The following is a 14,318-nucleotide window of genomic DNA, read 5'->3' as shown; positions in this document are numbered from 1 at the left end:
TCTGGATGAAAAAAAACAGCCTAATTAAAGCGGTTTCAGCTACGAATACTGTAAAAATAATCCTTTCAGTCGTCCCTGAATAATGTCGGAGATGGTCAGGGATCAATCTTTAAAGATCTGACAGTTGTTATTACAGTCATCCTTATATGTCCAGATATTTTCGCTCACTTCTTAAAAATAAGGTTTTTGGGGTTTTTTTTAGAAACTGCAATTGAATGCATCCTGTAAACGTAGCCTTTTCTTTTTGCCCTGTAGACAGACGGTTCAAGTAAAATACTGAATAAAAAGCTGGTTGTTTTTTCTTGTTACATGATGAAAACGTCTACGTACTTTATTACGATTGTAAGTGGACACAGTATTTTGCCTCGTCCACTATAGACAGGACTACATTGTTGTGTTAAATGTCCTTTTCCTTACATTTAAATTCAAACGTTTGATTTGGACTCTGACGTTAGTTTTTCTTTTTCAGTTTGTTTGGTAGACCTTTTAAAAAGTCTATTGTTGTTTCTTCTCTGCAGTGGTTTTCTACACAGACTCTTTCAACTCCGTGATCCTCCCTTTCACCCCAGCTCTGGACCCTAGTTTTGAAAACTCTGTATATCCTTCTGCTGCTCTGTGACATTGCACTTTTTTTTGCTTTATGTCTAATTAGGTTTTGTGTTTTTGCCCTGATGCTGGACCAAAAAGTCAAGCTTTGTTTTCTGGTACATTCATTTCTAGGCAGATTTGTTCCCATCAGTATGAGCCTGGAAACAAACACACTCTAAATATTTATAATTGTAGTGCTCACTCTGTCCTCTGTGGCTTCCAGTGCTTCAGTTAAAATAATAATAATAATAATCTTCATTATTTATTACAAATCACAAATTCCAACTGTAGAATGCTTTTACTCCTAACTATTTGAAATCTTTAACATAAGAAAGGAAGTCCAAACGTTTAAAGAAAACCATCCTTCTTTTCTTCTTCATTTAAGTCTGGAACCTTGGAGAATTCTGGGGGAAGTATTGCACCGTGGTCATAATCTGCTTCTTTGCCTCGTCTTAGGACGGAAAGCCATTTCTTTTTTCTTTTCAAATGTTTCTTTTTTTTTTCGTCTTAGGACGGAAAGCCATTTCTTTTCAAATGTTTCTTTTTTTTTTTGTCACAATTTGGGAAAGAAAAAAGAACCTGATGAAGCCAGATCAGAGTTCCCCATCTAAACGTACATGTGGTAGGCTTCTCTGTCTTTTTTTTTTTTTCCTCTGAGTGTGTTGGTTGGTGCTTTTTCATGGTGGCGCTGGAACTTGCCTCTGTGTTTTGGCTGGTAGTAGTCTTTAGCGTTCCAAAAAACTCCTTCACAATCGCTGGCAGTAACCGACACTGACATTCAGGAAAACAAAAAACTGATTTTTCCTCCTCAGACTCTGTCGCCGTCACCTTTTGAACTGACCTTTCTGCTGGTTCACGGTTTCTTGTTGAACCCTGATACCATTTTTATTATTATTATTGGGTTTTCAGTTTGATGACAACAACAATAACAAAGGGGAGAAAAAAGACACCAGCAACTAGCAGTGAGTGCTGCAATAAAGAAACATCTAGGTCTAAGAAGCACCAGCGTCAGAGTCAGACTGACTGTAGGGAGGGTTGGCAGGTTAATGAGTCCGTTTGTGAACACACCAAAGTGTGTAATGTTTAAATTCAGGGGTTTTTTTTATTTCAGTTGTGGAAATGTTACACCAAGTCTTCTAAAATGGTTTCCAGGCTGGATTATTTTGGATCCACAGAACTCAAAAGCCTCCCTGTGGAGTCGAATGTAATTACAACAAAAATGTGCAATTTAAACTGTGGAATTGTTGAACGAATCCTGGAAGTTTGACTCTGAGGAAAACAACTTCCCGGCTCAACATTCTCCAAATTCCAGATCCAAACAGGTGTGACGGCATCACTTTTAACATGCGGGATGAGAGAGGCTGTGGTACACACACCTTCTTTCTCTCTCCTTCTCTCTCTTCCTCTCGCTCCCCCTCTCTCTCTGTCTCTCTCCCTCTCTCTCTCTCTGCATGTGTTCTCGTCAGACATTCTTAATCCTACGTGCGTTCTTACGGGTCATGAAGAGTCAATGAGACGTGTAGCATGACTCGAATCCGCCGAGATTTGATGACGTGGGCTGAAGCAGAATAAACGCAGATGATGAACGGAGGCGCCAGTGCGCAGCTCCAACACTGTAATCTGACAGTCTCCTCAGCAGCATCACTGAAGGTCCGACCAGGCGACAAACACTTCTCTGAAAACACTCTGGATTTGATTTTCACGGATTTTTTAACATAATGTATGAAACTTTTTTATTATTATTATTTCAGAAAAGGACCTCATACCTGCAGAGCTGAAATCATCTGCCGAAAGTTGCATTTAAGACCATTTTCGCCCTAAATCATTGTCTTAATGGAAGTGAGTTTATTTTAAATTTTTGGATTTGATTTTTTTCCCCCTATCTAAACTTTGTTGATGTCTTTATAGCACTTCGGAAGTGTTTGGTTAATTTCACAGGAGTATATTAACTGGACACATTTACTGTAGTACTGTTTGGAGTCTGTGACCAGGGTCGGGATGCTGACTCTAGCGCTGGGTCTGCTCCTCCTGCTCAGTGGACACTCCGTGCGGACGGAGGATGCCACAGGTAGCCGCTTCGTCTGTAACGCTCTCCCCCCGGGTGCCGAGCCAGGCTGCGGCTATTTTGCAACGGGAAACCGCGTCCAGAGCAGCAGCCCCGTGGAGGACGAGCTGCGGAACACGATCCTCCAGCTCCGGGAGACCATCCTCCAGCAGAAGGAGACCATCGTGAGCCAGCAGGGAACCATCAAAGAGCTCAACTCCAAGCTGGCGCGCTGCGAGTCAGCGGCGGCAGCTGCTGCTGAAGTGTCGCCTCAGGGCAAGAGCCGGGGTCAGAGCTCCAGACGGAAGGAGCTGGGCAAGAACACGATGGGCGACCTGCCCCGGGACCCCGGTGAGACCATAGATCAGCTCGGAAAGACCATGCAGAGTCTCAAGGGTCGGCTGGAGAACTTGGAAGTAAGACGGCACACACACACACACACACGCATACATGCAGCTCGTGCGTAAAGGCTCCAGCAGACCCCAGCCCCCCTCCCCACCCACCGTTACTTTCAGCCCAGGCAAAGAAATGTTAGCCATGATCAGCAGCGACATTTTAAAACAGTGTTTCAGCCTCAGTATTTCACTCAGCGCCACCGACCATTTCCCCAGTAATATATCTTAAAATGAAGCACGGCTCTGCAGGAGCGCACAGGGGAAATCATGGGGTCATGCAGTAAATGTGTCACATCAGTCTCTCTTCAACCATTAAAAAATATGGCTGCACTTGGTTGTGGGTTCCAGAGATCGTGGGTCTGGAAGTTAGAAACAAGGGGGTCTTTGTCAAAGGTGTAATCATGTGCTGCAGAGATTTGCAAAAGCATCTGAATTATTTATGAGTAGTGCGTGCACGTGTGTGTGTGCGTGTTGCACGACAGATCCACGTTCTTGATGCTGTCATGTGACTAATTAAGGGAGAGTCTGATGAAAGTCTTTCCTGCAGATTTCAAATGCACCAGAGCTTTTTGGATGTTTTTAGTGAAAGTCCAGAGCTTAATGAATTAGAGGATGATAATCCTGTTGTTGACCTGAGAGCTCTGCATTCAGCCGGCAGAGTCAGAGTCCTGACTCGGGCTGTGTTAGTGTCAAAGATCCAATCCAACTGGTTCTGAGGTCACACTGTGAAGTCACACACACAGAGATGCATGGGACCTGGACAGTCTTTCGTTCATCTCTCTCTCCCTCTCCTGACAACCAAACCACAACACTCCTGTTTGTATTCAAGGTTATTTTTATATACATTATGCTGCATTGCTCATTTCACCTCCTTTATTTCCTCCCACCTGCAGTTTTTCCCCCTTTATCCTTGATGGGAATTGTTAATGCTGTGATCAAATCTAGCCTAGCGTATATTCCACTGCAGCTGCACAGGGCACATAGAAAATTGCATTGTAAGTACATATGCATTGATCTGTGCCTGCTTAAGCCTAATGACTATCACTGCCTCCGATGGTGAACAGCTCCCCAGAGGAGGACCTGTCTCACTGATCACAGCCGTCTGCATATGTCAACACTGACACTCAGGACCTCGCAGTCGTTGGCTTTTGCTTTAGAGAGCAGATTATTTCAATTATATACATACACATACATACAATATAAATTCAAATATATGTATGTATGTATGTAAATATCAGTACTATGTTCAGAAAAGGTGCTCATATACTTTTATTTAACAAGAAAATGGATAAAAGTGTATCGACATTGTGTTCAACTCTGTGGTGGCTCAGTGGCTAAGGAAGTAGACTTGGTTCTGCAAGGTCGCAGATTTGAATTCAGTGGCTCCCGAGCTTCCACTGAGCATGGCTGGAGCTGCCCTCCCCCCCCCCCCCCCCCCCATATCAGTACTACTTTAAAAATGATTGTTGCCGGATATATATATATATATATGTATTTATTTATATGTATGTATGTATGTATGTATTTGAAAGTTTGGAGATTTGTCTAAAAGATAAGGCTGAAATCAGTCATCTATATCAAATCTATGTTTTATTAGAACTGGATGAGATTAAAGGTGTGTTACGTAATGTTTTAGAGGTTTTGTACTTTGAACATGTCTCTACTGAAAACAGTCTCTGCCATACAATGCTGTGTGTTAATACAGCAAAAACACAGACAACAGCATCAGCAACATAGATTTCTCCATCCAAACTGCTGATTGTATTGGTTTTCAGATTTTTTTTGTCTGTTTTTTCATCCATTCAGCTTTTTTTACAACCATCTCACTTTTCTATAGTGAGTTGTTGCTGTGGTGTTCGCTCCTTGCATCTGTCAGTCTAAGCATAAAAGGAACCAGTGTTTGTGTGTTGCAGCGCGACCCAAGCTCTAAACAAAGCTTTGCTGCAAAATGGCAATGGTATAAATAAATAAAAAACTACAACGTCTGAACTGTTCTCACAAAGGGTCAAAAAGAGAGGATGGTTTATAGCTTGAAGTTTCCTCCGTTGGTCTGAGTCTCTACTTTTAAGTCTGTTTTGGCTAACTTTTAGCTGTCTGTATGTATTTACATAACTTTTACTTTGTTTTTATGCTTCTTCTGGTCATTTAGTTTTTTTTGTTTTTTCAAAATATGCTAGAGAAAGCAACTCCTTTACTGACAGATAAACCCTAGGGTTGAGCAAGCAACAATAAGAAGAAAAGATGTGATATTTGTGGCTTTAAAGTTCACCTATTCTGCCAAAAAGATTCAGATTTACTGGTGTCATTTACTGGTATTGTCCACCGTAGAGTACTGTAGCTTTTAGTCCAGTGTTTGTGTGTTGAAGTAAATGAGTCACTTCTTCCACTGGTACAGTTAGCTCGCCTGTTTAGCTTGCCTGATAATTGCAAAAAAAAGAAGAAATACAATAAACACAATGATGTTGTTGTATTAATTCCATCCAAACAGCAATTGGTCAGTCATTCAGTCAACTATCCATATATATATGCATCCATCTGTCCATTATTTTATCATTATTCCACCCACTTGCCAATGTTTCATGCCCTTTTCTACTGTCTCTTCCCTGTGTGACTCCCAGCAACAAAGTTTGCGTCTTCCCATCACAAACCTCTCAGCTGGAGGGGTCGCCGCGCTGACTCCTCTGCCACGAGACCTGCGGGAGCTCCTGCGGCAGCGTCTGGAAGTCCTGGAGACTCAGCTCCTTCGTAAGGTGGCTGAGCTGGAGGAGGAGAAGAGCCAGCTCTACAATGAAACGGCGGCCCACCGCCAACGCACAGAAAGCGCTCTCAATTCCCTTCTGGAGAGGATCACCGAGCTGGAGAAAAGTAAGCCATATAAATGTGTGCTGTGAATGTAATGCCAGAGAGCCATATTTAGCACTAGCTGGTTAAAGCCTGGGCCTGTTTGTGACGATTCAAGTGCAACAACTTAACAGGATCAAATTTAGAGACTTGACTGGAACCAAAGTAGCTCCTGGTGGTAAAGCTTGGCTTCAACGTCAGCAGTGAACACTTAAATCAAGTCCACACTCGTGGTTATCACTTCAAACGTATATGATAAGAAAAGAAAATCACCTCCAACACTCAGTGTCTTTTCCATGGTTACCAAGGTTCATGTAAATCAGTGAGTGGCTGTTTTTAGCCACACTTAACAAACATGCAGTCGACGCACAATAACAGAACCAACTATATGTTACCATAACTAGGAATCAATATCTGCCTTCCTGTGGCTTTTTAAGGCCATGATTGTGGTTTCAGATATGTTGAATCCAATCCATGACAACAGGCCGGTGTTTGTGTCCTTCCACTTGAGACACATATTTTATTTACTTTCTCTCTTTTTGTGTTTCGTACTGAGCTACGGGGGAAGTCTGGCTTTATTGGTTCTTTGTAGAGGACCCCTGGAGCCAGTATCAGCCTGTGTTATAAACCTCACTGTCACGGCTGCAGCATACACCCAGAGAAATAATGGATTACAGATGAATTGTGGCTCTTCCTCATAAAAATATGCAGCAAGTGTCCTGGGTGAAAATCCCCTTTGTCTTGTTTTCTTTTCCTTCTTCTGTTAAACTTATGGCGACCTTTCTGCACCTGGATCACGTATTGTTGTTTACTCACTTTCTTTGTACTTTTCTGTCCTTTTTTTTAGTCTTTGAGGCTCTTAATCTGACCAGATATAAAACAAGAAACTTTTATCTAAAAACAGTACAAAGTAGGGCAAATTTAACGTGTCACAACTGCCCTAAGACGGGATTGAAATGTCACTATTTGTTCACTAGGTATACACACAAGATTACAGCAAGTAGTGAAAGGTTAGCCAACCTAAATTAGCATTAGCTAACAAATACAAGACACATTTCATTCTTGTATCTGAAATAAAATAGCTTAGCTAGGGTAGCTAACAAATACAAGACACATTTCAGTCTTGTATCTGTATCTGAAATAAAATAGCTTAGCTAGCAGTGAGAGACATCCAGAAGCTAAATCATCCTGGAAATGAACCAAACTTTAACAAAAAAGTCTGGCAAAAATAACTAAGACTTGGCAGATAATTGGATTTGAAATGAACAAATAGACTGCAAAGAAAAGTCAGAAATAATGCGCACAAATACAAGAAAATAAATAACATTTGTCAAGAAATGGCACAACGACAGAAAAAATATATTAGACAAAGAGATCAAGGACTAAAACTGAATGCTAAAAGTGCTAACAAAAAATTAAATCAAAGCAAAATCAGCAAGTGTAGCACTAACAATATGATCATCTTATGTTTGCAAAAAGGCTTTATAAACAATGTTAACATAAAGAATTGCTTTGTCAAGCTGAAAGAAAATATAATAATAAAATGCTAATGTTTTTTGTCTCTTTAGTTTAATTGTTTGCAGTTCGCACAAAACATATTTAATAAATAATTTTAAAACAAAAATCAGTCTACGGCTAGTGTTGCAATTGGTCCTGGTACGGTAAGTCTCTGCAAAGTTGAGTGACTATAATAAGTGTAAAAACATATAATTTTCCTGACAGCAGACAGCTCGAGTTTGTCAATAAGTCTCTGAATATTCATCTTCTCCTTCATCCGTGTCCTGCTGCTGCCGCTGCTCTCAGACTCTTGTCATATCACGTCGTCATTGATCAGATCAGGTCATAGAATCAAACCCTAACATTGTTTATCCTCATCAATCCACAGACAACAACGCCTTCAAGTCACCTGAGGACTTCAAGGTGTCCCTCCCGCTGCGAACCAACTACCTGTACGGCCGCATCAAGAAGAGCCTCCCGGAAATGTATGCCTTTACCATTTGTATGTGGCTGAAGTCCAGCGCCAGTCCTGGTATTGGAACGCCGTTCTCCTACGGTGTTCCTGGTCAGGCCAACGAGATCGTCCTGATAGAGTGGGGGAACAATCCCATCGAGCTCCTGGTGAATGACAAGGTGCGTGGATTCATTCACTAACACTGATATTATCGCTCTAGCCGTGTACTCTTGAAGTCAGTAGTTTCTTTGCCTGGCAACAGCGCTGGGATGTAATCATGGCAGCAGATCAGCTTTGATTCTAGTTCAACACAAAGAATGCATGAATTTCCTCTTGCAGATTTTCATCTGCTCCATGCTGCAGATGCAGCGCCCTGTAAATTCAACATATATTAATGTGAGTGTCATATTAACACAGCTGAGATGAGATGTGCTGACCACCGACAGGGAATATTCTAATTTGCACCTTATAAACATTTAATGGCATCACTGACCTACATTCCGCACACATCCAAGAATGAGAGAAATTCATCAGAGCAGTGCTGCTGCCATGTGCTCATGTGAAGGCCTGCTCTTCCAGTCTGTGCTTCCTGCAGACCCTGCCGTGTTCCTGCACAGTCCCGCTGCTCCCCAGAGGTTCACTCAGCCTGGGGAATTCCAATTAAATCCATAGACAACAAAGTCGTGAAGATGCAGATGAATATTTAATGATATTCACATTTAAATGGCAAGGAACTGTTTTCTGTTTTGTTTTGGGTTTTTTTCATGTCAACGTAAGCCCAAAGGTATACCAGAGCAACACATGTACCTTTTTGTTTTTCCTGACGCCACAGAGCAGCAGCAGCAGTGTAATACAGTAGGATTACACAGGGTTGTCGCGAGGAAACATTTCTACCGACGTCTTTGTTTTTCTTTAAATCCCACCATCTTGTTTACATCCATCGCAATATTGGCAGCGTCAGGTGTCTTCATAGAGCTTTCTCCACCATGCATTAAACATGTGTGGAAGACAGACAGATGAGACGGAGATGGTGAGATGACTGTATGAGGGGAGGGGAGAAGAAACAGGAGGTAGGTTTGAGAGCAGAGCTGCAGAGGTGAGAGAAGGCTGCAGGTTGTGGGGTTGAAAGATCAGACGCTGCCTGTGTAAAAAAGGAAGGAAAGAAAGACTGAGAGAAGAATCCCTCGGATCAAGATGGAAGAAAGTGAGACAAGGCCGCTCAGAGTGAGCAGCATCACATCCATGTTCGCAGTAATAACAGGGTCCGCTGGGGCCCATAGTTTACACTGTTCATTTGGCTGCATACTGAAAAGGGAGCTGCCTCAACAATACCATCAAACTGCAGCGTTGCCTGTTTTTTTATTATCATTATTATTAATAATAATTTGTTGGGAACCAAGCAGCACAAGATTTTTGGAGCCATAAACCAACCTCCTAATCAGGGCCCTGTGTCGCTTCATTAAGGAACTCTATTAATAATCTCCATTCATTACTTTCTACTTAAAGTCATTCAAACAAAGGCTTCTGCTTCTAATGGTGTTTTTAAATTATTTAGTTAAATGCAGGTATGTAAACAACCTGTTTTAGGGAGATTTTCATTGTTTTATTTTGTCTATAGAAACAATAACATTTTACAAATCTCAAAATCTCATCCCCAAATTTTTACCCCACTTTACCTGTCCTGTCGTGTTCCTGTTCTCTACACCAGACATTTTTTAAAATGCCACGGCCGGACATGCACAGACACCAATAAGAGCATTCATTTCAGGCACCAGACGGGACAGATTTGTCATAAATCTGGGCTTAGTGGCTCCAAGAACAGAGTTGCCCTCCTGCAATTCAAACATCCACGTTGCTCCACAGCCGTCGCCCTTTTCAAGTGTTGTACTGAACATGGAATGGTTTTACATGCTCTTATCAAATCATCTGAGTCACATATTTCTACTTTTGTTCAATTAACCTATGAGTCAATAACGTGACTCATACGTGGAGATCGGGAAACCATCCACAGTTTCAGTTTTCATTTTGGAGTTTTACTGGGGGAAGCTTCAAATCCTGCAGCTCAGACAGACTTTGTTATAATTCTGCCAGCTTTTCCCCCTGCTGCAGTGATGCCACCTGGCAGCCTTTAGCAGGTCAATTGCTTTTGTAATTGCAAACACCTTGAACCTAATTGTGGGTGACTGTTGCCTTTCTTTCACATCCTTTGTCTGCTTATCTGAAGCTACATCACGTGTGTGTGTGTGTGTATCCTTCTATAGGCTCATTATATAAAAAGAAAGTCTCATGAGTTACATGTTCATTATTGTGTGTTACACGTGTGTGTGGTATTCTCAGAGGATGATGATGTCGTTGTTTCGTTGAAAGAAAAACACTTTTTTTTTCCTGCTCTAATTTATGAACAAAGCACAAAAGCCTGCGAGGGCACAGGTTTGTCGTTAGCTCGGCTTTGAAGGATGTTTTTGCCCCGATGTCACCTGGGTAATCTACGTTTTCTAAGTCAACCTAATTCACCCTGAGGATCTGACTCTTCACTTGAAGACGAGTCTTAAAAGTCTTTTCAACACATTTCCTCCTGTTGTCTTCACTTCAGTGCAGTTCATCTGTCCATCATCATCCTTCCATCCTGTATCTCTGACGTTTGTCTCTGTGTCACTCACCCTTTTGCCCTCACCACCCAAACAGGTGGCCCAGCTGCCCCTGTCCCTGAGTGACGGACGCTGGCATCACATCTGCATCACCTGGACGACCAGAGACGGTTTCTGGGAGGCGTACCAAGACGGCGAGCGTCTGGGCACCGGTGACAACCTGGCCCCCTGGCACCCAATTAAACCTGGTGGGGTAATCATCCTGGGCCAGGAGCAGGTGAGAGCAGGAAAGAAGCTTAGGAGGATGAGAACAGGTGTGTGTGTGTGTGTGTGCATTCGTGTGTGTGTGTGTGTGTGTTCTCCCCTGAGCTTCGAGCCGCAGGCACAGAGCAGGGGAGCAGGAGAGAGGAGGCAGAGACTCTTCTCACGCTACGGTGGCTTTTTCAGTATTACCTCATTCAGTCTACCTTTAAACTGCACCTTTAGGCTCTGGGGAGTTGCGTTAGCTGGTTATCCTGCCGGTTAGCTTCCTGACAGCTCCATATGTGCTAAAAAATGTGCAGTGAAGTGAGAGTCACAAACTTGTACCGGATATGTTTAAAGTCCATGTTTCTGACACTCGAGACCAGATTACTTCAAGCTGGACTGGTGTGTTCTGCCTGAAAACATACATTAGGAGGACATAATGTTTTATATTGTTTTATTATTTATTATAAAAATATAAAAATACAAATACATTTTTTAAATCAAAACAGTTAAGGTTAAATGGGAATCAATCATTTAAAATGTCATATCTTATTGTTTTCAAAGTATTTTATACTTTGTCTTCTACTTAATAATAATTTTATATGTTCACACATTTTGACCAGATACATTTTACACATTTGATTAGAGGTGTCTCCTGCTTGCTGAAACCATTAGAGATTACATTTCTACTTTACTTTTTGGAAAAAATAAAATACAAATAAACAGGAAATTCAAGCCTAAAGTGAACACAGAGCACATCAGAGAGACTGCAGCACCTCCTGATGTTTAAAAGTGACATTAAACTGAGAGATATGCTGCGTCACTTGGAGGAAAATCAAACAGCATTGAGTCTTTTTAATCGAACTTTGTTTACACTTCTTCCAAAAGTCAACTTCATCCTCATTTATCTCCTGTTCCCTCGCAAAGGACATCGTCGGAGGCCGGTTTGATGCCACGCAGGCCTTTGTGGGTGAACTCAGCCAGTTCAACATGTGGGACCGGGTACTGCGCCCCGTGGACATCGCAGGTCTGGCCAACTGCTCAGCCTACATGCCCGGCAACGTGGTTCCGTGGATTGATGCGAACGTGGAAGTGTTTGGTGGAGCGAGCAAAGCTGCCCTGGAGATCTGCGAAGATCGTGCGTTTGATTCCTAAAGGATGTAATGTCAAGAGCTAAGTATTCTGACTGTTTTCTGCCAAACCCCAAAGGAAAAAGTCTCGTTATGTTGTACGTGTTTTTTTTTAAGGCTCACGTGTTAATTTGTTGACCCGGATTTACCAGTGAAGACCCTGCAGGACGTGTGTAAAGATTTGCCATTCCATCACTCTGTTTTTTTCTTTCCCTCCTCAGTAGATCATCTTTCATGTGAACCCTCTCTGAAAGGAGATCATTTTTAGCTGCAACCCCAACACTGTGCTAACGCTGCACTGTATCTGTAGTGAATGTGAACTCAAACAGACTTTGATGCGCCGTGGAACGGCACTCCTGACGAACCACTGCTGCACGCTGTGAGCTTCCTCCTTGTTTGAAGCTCAGTTAAATAAGACAGACGTCCATGAGTTCAGAGCAGCCAGGAGAAACCAGCCAGGGTTTGTTTTCAAGCACCCAAAAAAATTGCTGATTGTCCGACTCGTGTGCAGCTCAGAAGTGACACTGCATGCGTTCTGTCAATACACAGAGAGTGTGTGGTCTGTCCAAACATGCCAAAACAGCGTCAGGGGAGAGTGCGTGACCGTGTGTCCGTGTGTGCATGTCTGTGTGCATATGACCCGTCCTGCCTGTGAAAAGAAGATCAGAGATGATGAGGCGGGGAGGACGTTTTCATTCTTGTGAATCTATGTTTAATACCTCTCTCCCCTGGAGCAGCTGCCATGTCCCTAACAGCTTTATGGATGGCTTGGCTCTGCCCAGGTTAACAGCAGTGTCGGACAGCTGCCCACTGTTGGCACATCGACAGTGCTGTGGACATTAGCAAAGGGGCCCAGTGAGGACAGGGACTAGTTTTGACCTTCAAGGACAATCCTTAATTCCTCATCTGCGTAGTGATGAATACGTCTGGCTCCGGTCCAAACCTGGTTCTTTAAAAAAAAAAACAAAGCCCTCTGTCAGAGGTAGGCAGAGTGGAGCAGGAACCTGTGGGCATTATGAATGTCTGTGAAATGCACTTTGATGTCATTTAGCTCTAAAAGAATCATGAATACGATATATTTTTAAAGAAATAGAAAAATCAAGTCGGTCTGACACAGTGTGGTGAAGAAAAATGACACGTTTGCAGCTTCGGTTTCGTCAGTCCTCAATGTTGCTGTGATGGTTGCTTTTCTGTTTTGTTTTTGTTTACTGTGTAAAATAGTGAAAACTAAGCCTGGTGATAAAGTTCCATGATGTAGAAGAGAAAACAAGGATGTGAATCCTGTTGTCACCTCCAGAGTTTTATTCTGTGGACTTTACTAATGGGGTTAAAAAAAGAGTACTTAAAGAGGTTCTATTTACTTTAAAAAAAATACACACAGCACCCAGCCAGCATGCCTGTGTGGACCCTGAATATGTTCAAGTACAGACAGAGAGTGGATTTAAGCAGCACCGATAGAGTATGTGGGTCAGATTTGGTTTTACCAACAGAAATGCTGTTTCCTTCAAACCGATGTGAGAGCGGGTATTTTTATTTGTGTACACACACAATACCAAGTGCCAATATGGATACTTCTTCATCATGGGTTTCAATAAATGTGAAAATAACTGGAAGAAGATGTTATTTCACTTTAACAGCTGTGTGTTAACTAGTGATGACATCCCAGTGGTGACACCCAGGGTCACTGCTGGCTGGGTGATGTGTTACTGGACAGCAAAGAATGTTACGTTAAAAAAACAGAGTGGCTCACTTTAATATGTTACCAACATGTTGTAAATGTTGTCATGTGAAGTCAGAGGGTTTTGTTTTTTGTTTCTTTTTTTTTTTTTCTGGCCCGGGGTTTTTGTCCATTCAGAGCAACAAACTATGTTCAAATGTAGCAGAAGTAGTTAAAAAAAACCCAGAAGCTTCGTAACAACGGTGAATGGCCTTTTGTGAGAACCACGTGTGCTTTCGCTTGTTCCAGTTTGAGTATCTTGTCTGTACAGACGCTGAGAGAAACGCCATGAAAACAAAAATGCATTTGAACGTTCTCTTCGTCCACTAGGGTGCATTTTTTTTCCACTTCCTGCCATGGGACTGGAGAGTGGATGTGTGTGTGTGTGTGTGTCGACAATTAAATTTTCTACGCACTGCTTCAGTGATGAATCTGGAGTGGAACCGTGCTGAGGTCACACACATGTCTGCACTTCATCCTTGACCTTTAATGAGGATTAAAGTTCTCTATTTTACTGCACCCTCCTTGTCACGTTGATTCTTACGGTGTTTGTCCTGGTGGTTCTCACATCCCCTGATGTTCTCAGTCAGCTGATGTACAGCCAATGATGGTGGAGGACTGTGTTGTCCAGTCTGACTTTCACTGACATATGAAACTGTCATTGCTGTCAGATTAGGTGAGCTGATGTTAGCTGTCACTGACAAAGCTGTGTTTGGTTGGTTACATTCTGTTGGTAGTTGACCGGTGTGCTCGTCCAGTCAACTACCAAACTGTATTAATATAGAAAATTGTGATATGATTATTTTTGTTATAATTGA

At 42.3% G+C, this 14,318-nt stretch overlaps 1 protein-coding gene and 1 long non-coding RNA gene across 4 annotated transcripts in view; both read left to right on the top strand.

The window, feature by feature from the left end:
• Positions 1 to 1,073, top strand: part of LOC103393098 (uncharacterized) — a 182,546-nt gene extending 181,473 nt beyond the window's left edge. For both annotated transcript variants that reach the window (XR_001761401.2, XR_003052512.1), the window contains one exon: positions 519 to 1,073. This is a non-coding gene — a long non-coding RNA (uncharacterized LOC103393098). The remainder of the gene's footprint in view (positions 1 to 518) is intronic.
• A 40-nt stretch (positions 1,074 to 1,113) lies between these two features.
• Positions 1,114 to 14,019, top strand: nptx2a (neuronal pentraxin 2a). Of its 2 annotated transcripts, none has more exons than XM_008329940.3 (7): positions 1,114 to 2,238; positions 2,340 to 2,427; positions 2,569 to 3,048; positions 5,646 to 5,892; positions 7,754 to 7,998; positions 10,505 to 10,684; positions 11,581 to 14,019. In XM_008329940.3, the coding sequence occupies exons 2-7, from the start codon at positions 2,422 to 2,424 to the stop codon at positions 11,806 to 11,808; spliced, it is 1,386 nt and encodes a 461-aa protein (XP_008328162.1). In that variant the 5' UTR covers positions 1,114 to 2,238; positions 2,340 to 2,421; the 3' UTR covers positions 11,809 to 14,019. The 2 variants fall into 2 exon arrangements, with proteins under 2 accessions (XP_008328162.1, XP_008328161.1); XM_008329939.3 differs by having other exon boundaries at positions 2,557 to 3,048.
• Positions 14,020 to 14,318: the final 299 nt, after the last annotated feature.

The sequence above is a fragment of the Cynoglossus semilaevis genome, chromosome 17 (genome assembly GCF_000523025.1).
Source record: "Cynoglossus semilaevis isolate Cse_v1.0 chromosome 17, Cse_v1.0, whole genome shotgun sequence".
In the NCBI taxonomy this organism is placed as follows: Eukaryota; Metazoa; Chordata; class Actinopteri; order Pleuronectiformes; family Cynoglossidae; genus Cynoglossus; species Cynoglossus semilaevis.
Note: the sequence above shows the minus strand (reverse complement) of the source record. Positions and strands in the feature narration are given on the sequence as shown.

What these genes read in the sequence shown, in the direction of transcription:
- nptx2a (XM_008329939.3), top strand. An exon ending in AGCTCCTGGTGAATGACAAG is followed by an intron (nt 7,999 to 10,504) that starts GTGCGTGGATTC and finishes CCACCCAAACAG; the next exon opens with GTGGCCCAGCTGCCCCTGTC. An exon ending in TCATCCTGGGCCAGGAGCAG is followed by an intron (nt 10,685 to 11,580) that starts GTGAGAGCAGGA and finishes TCCCTCGCAAAG; the next exon opens with GACATCGTCGGAGGCCGGTT.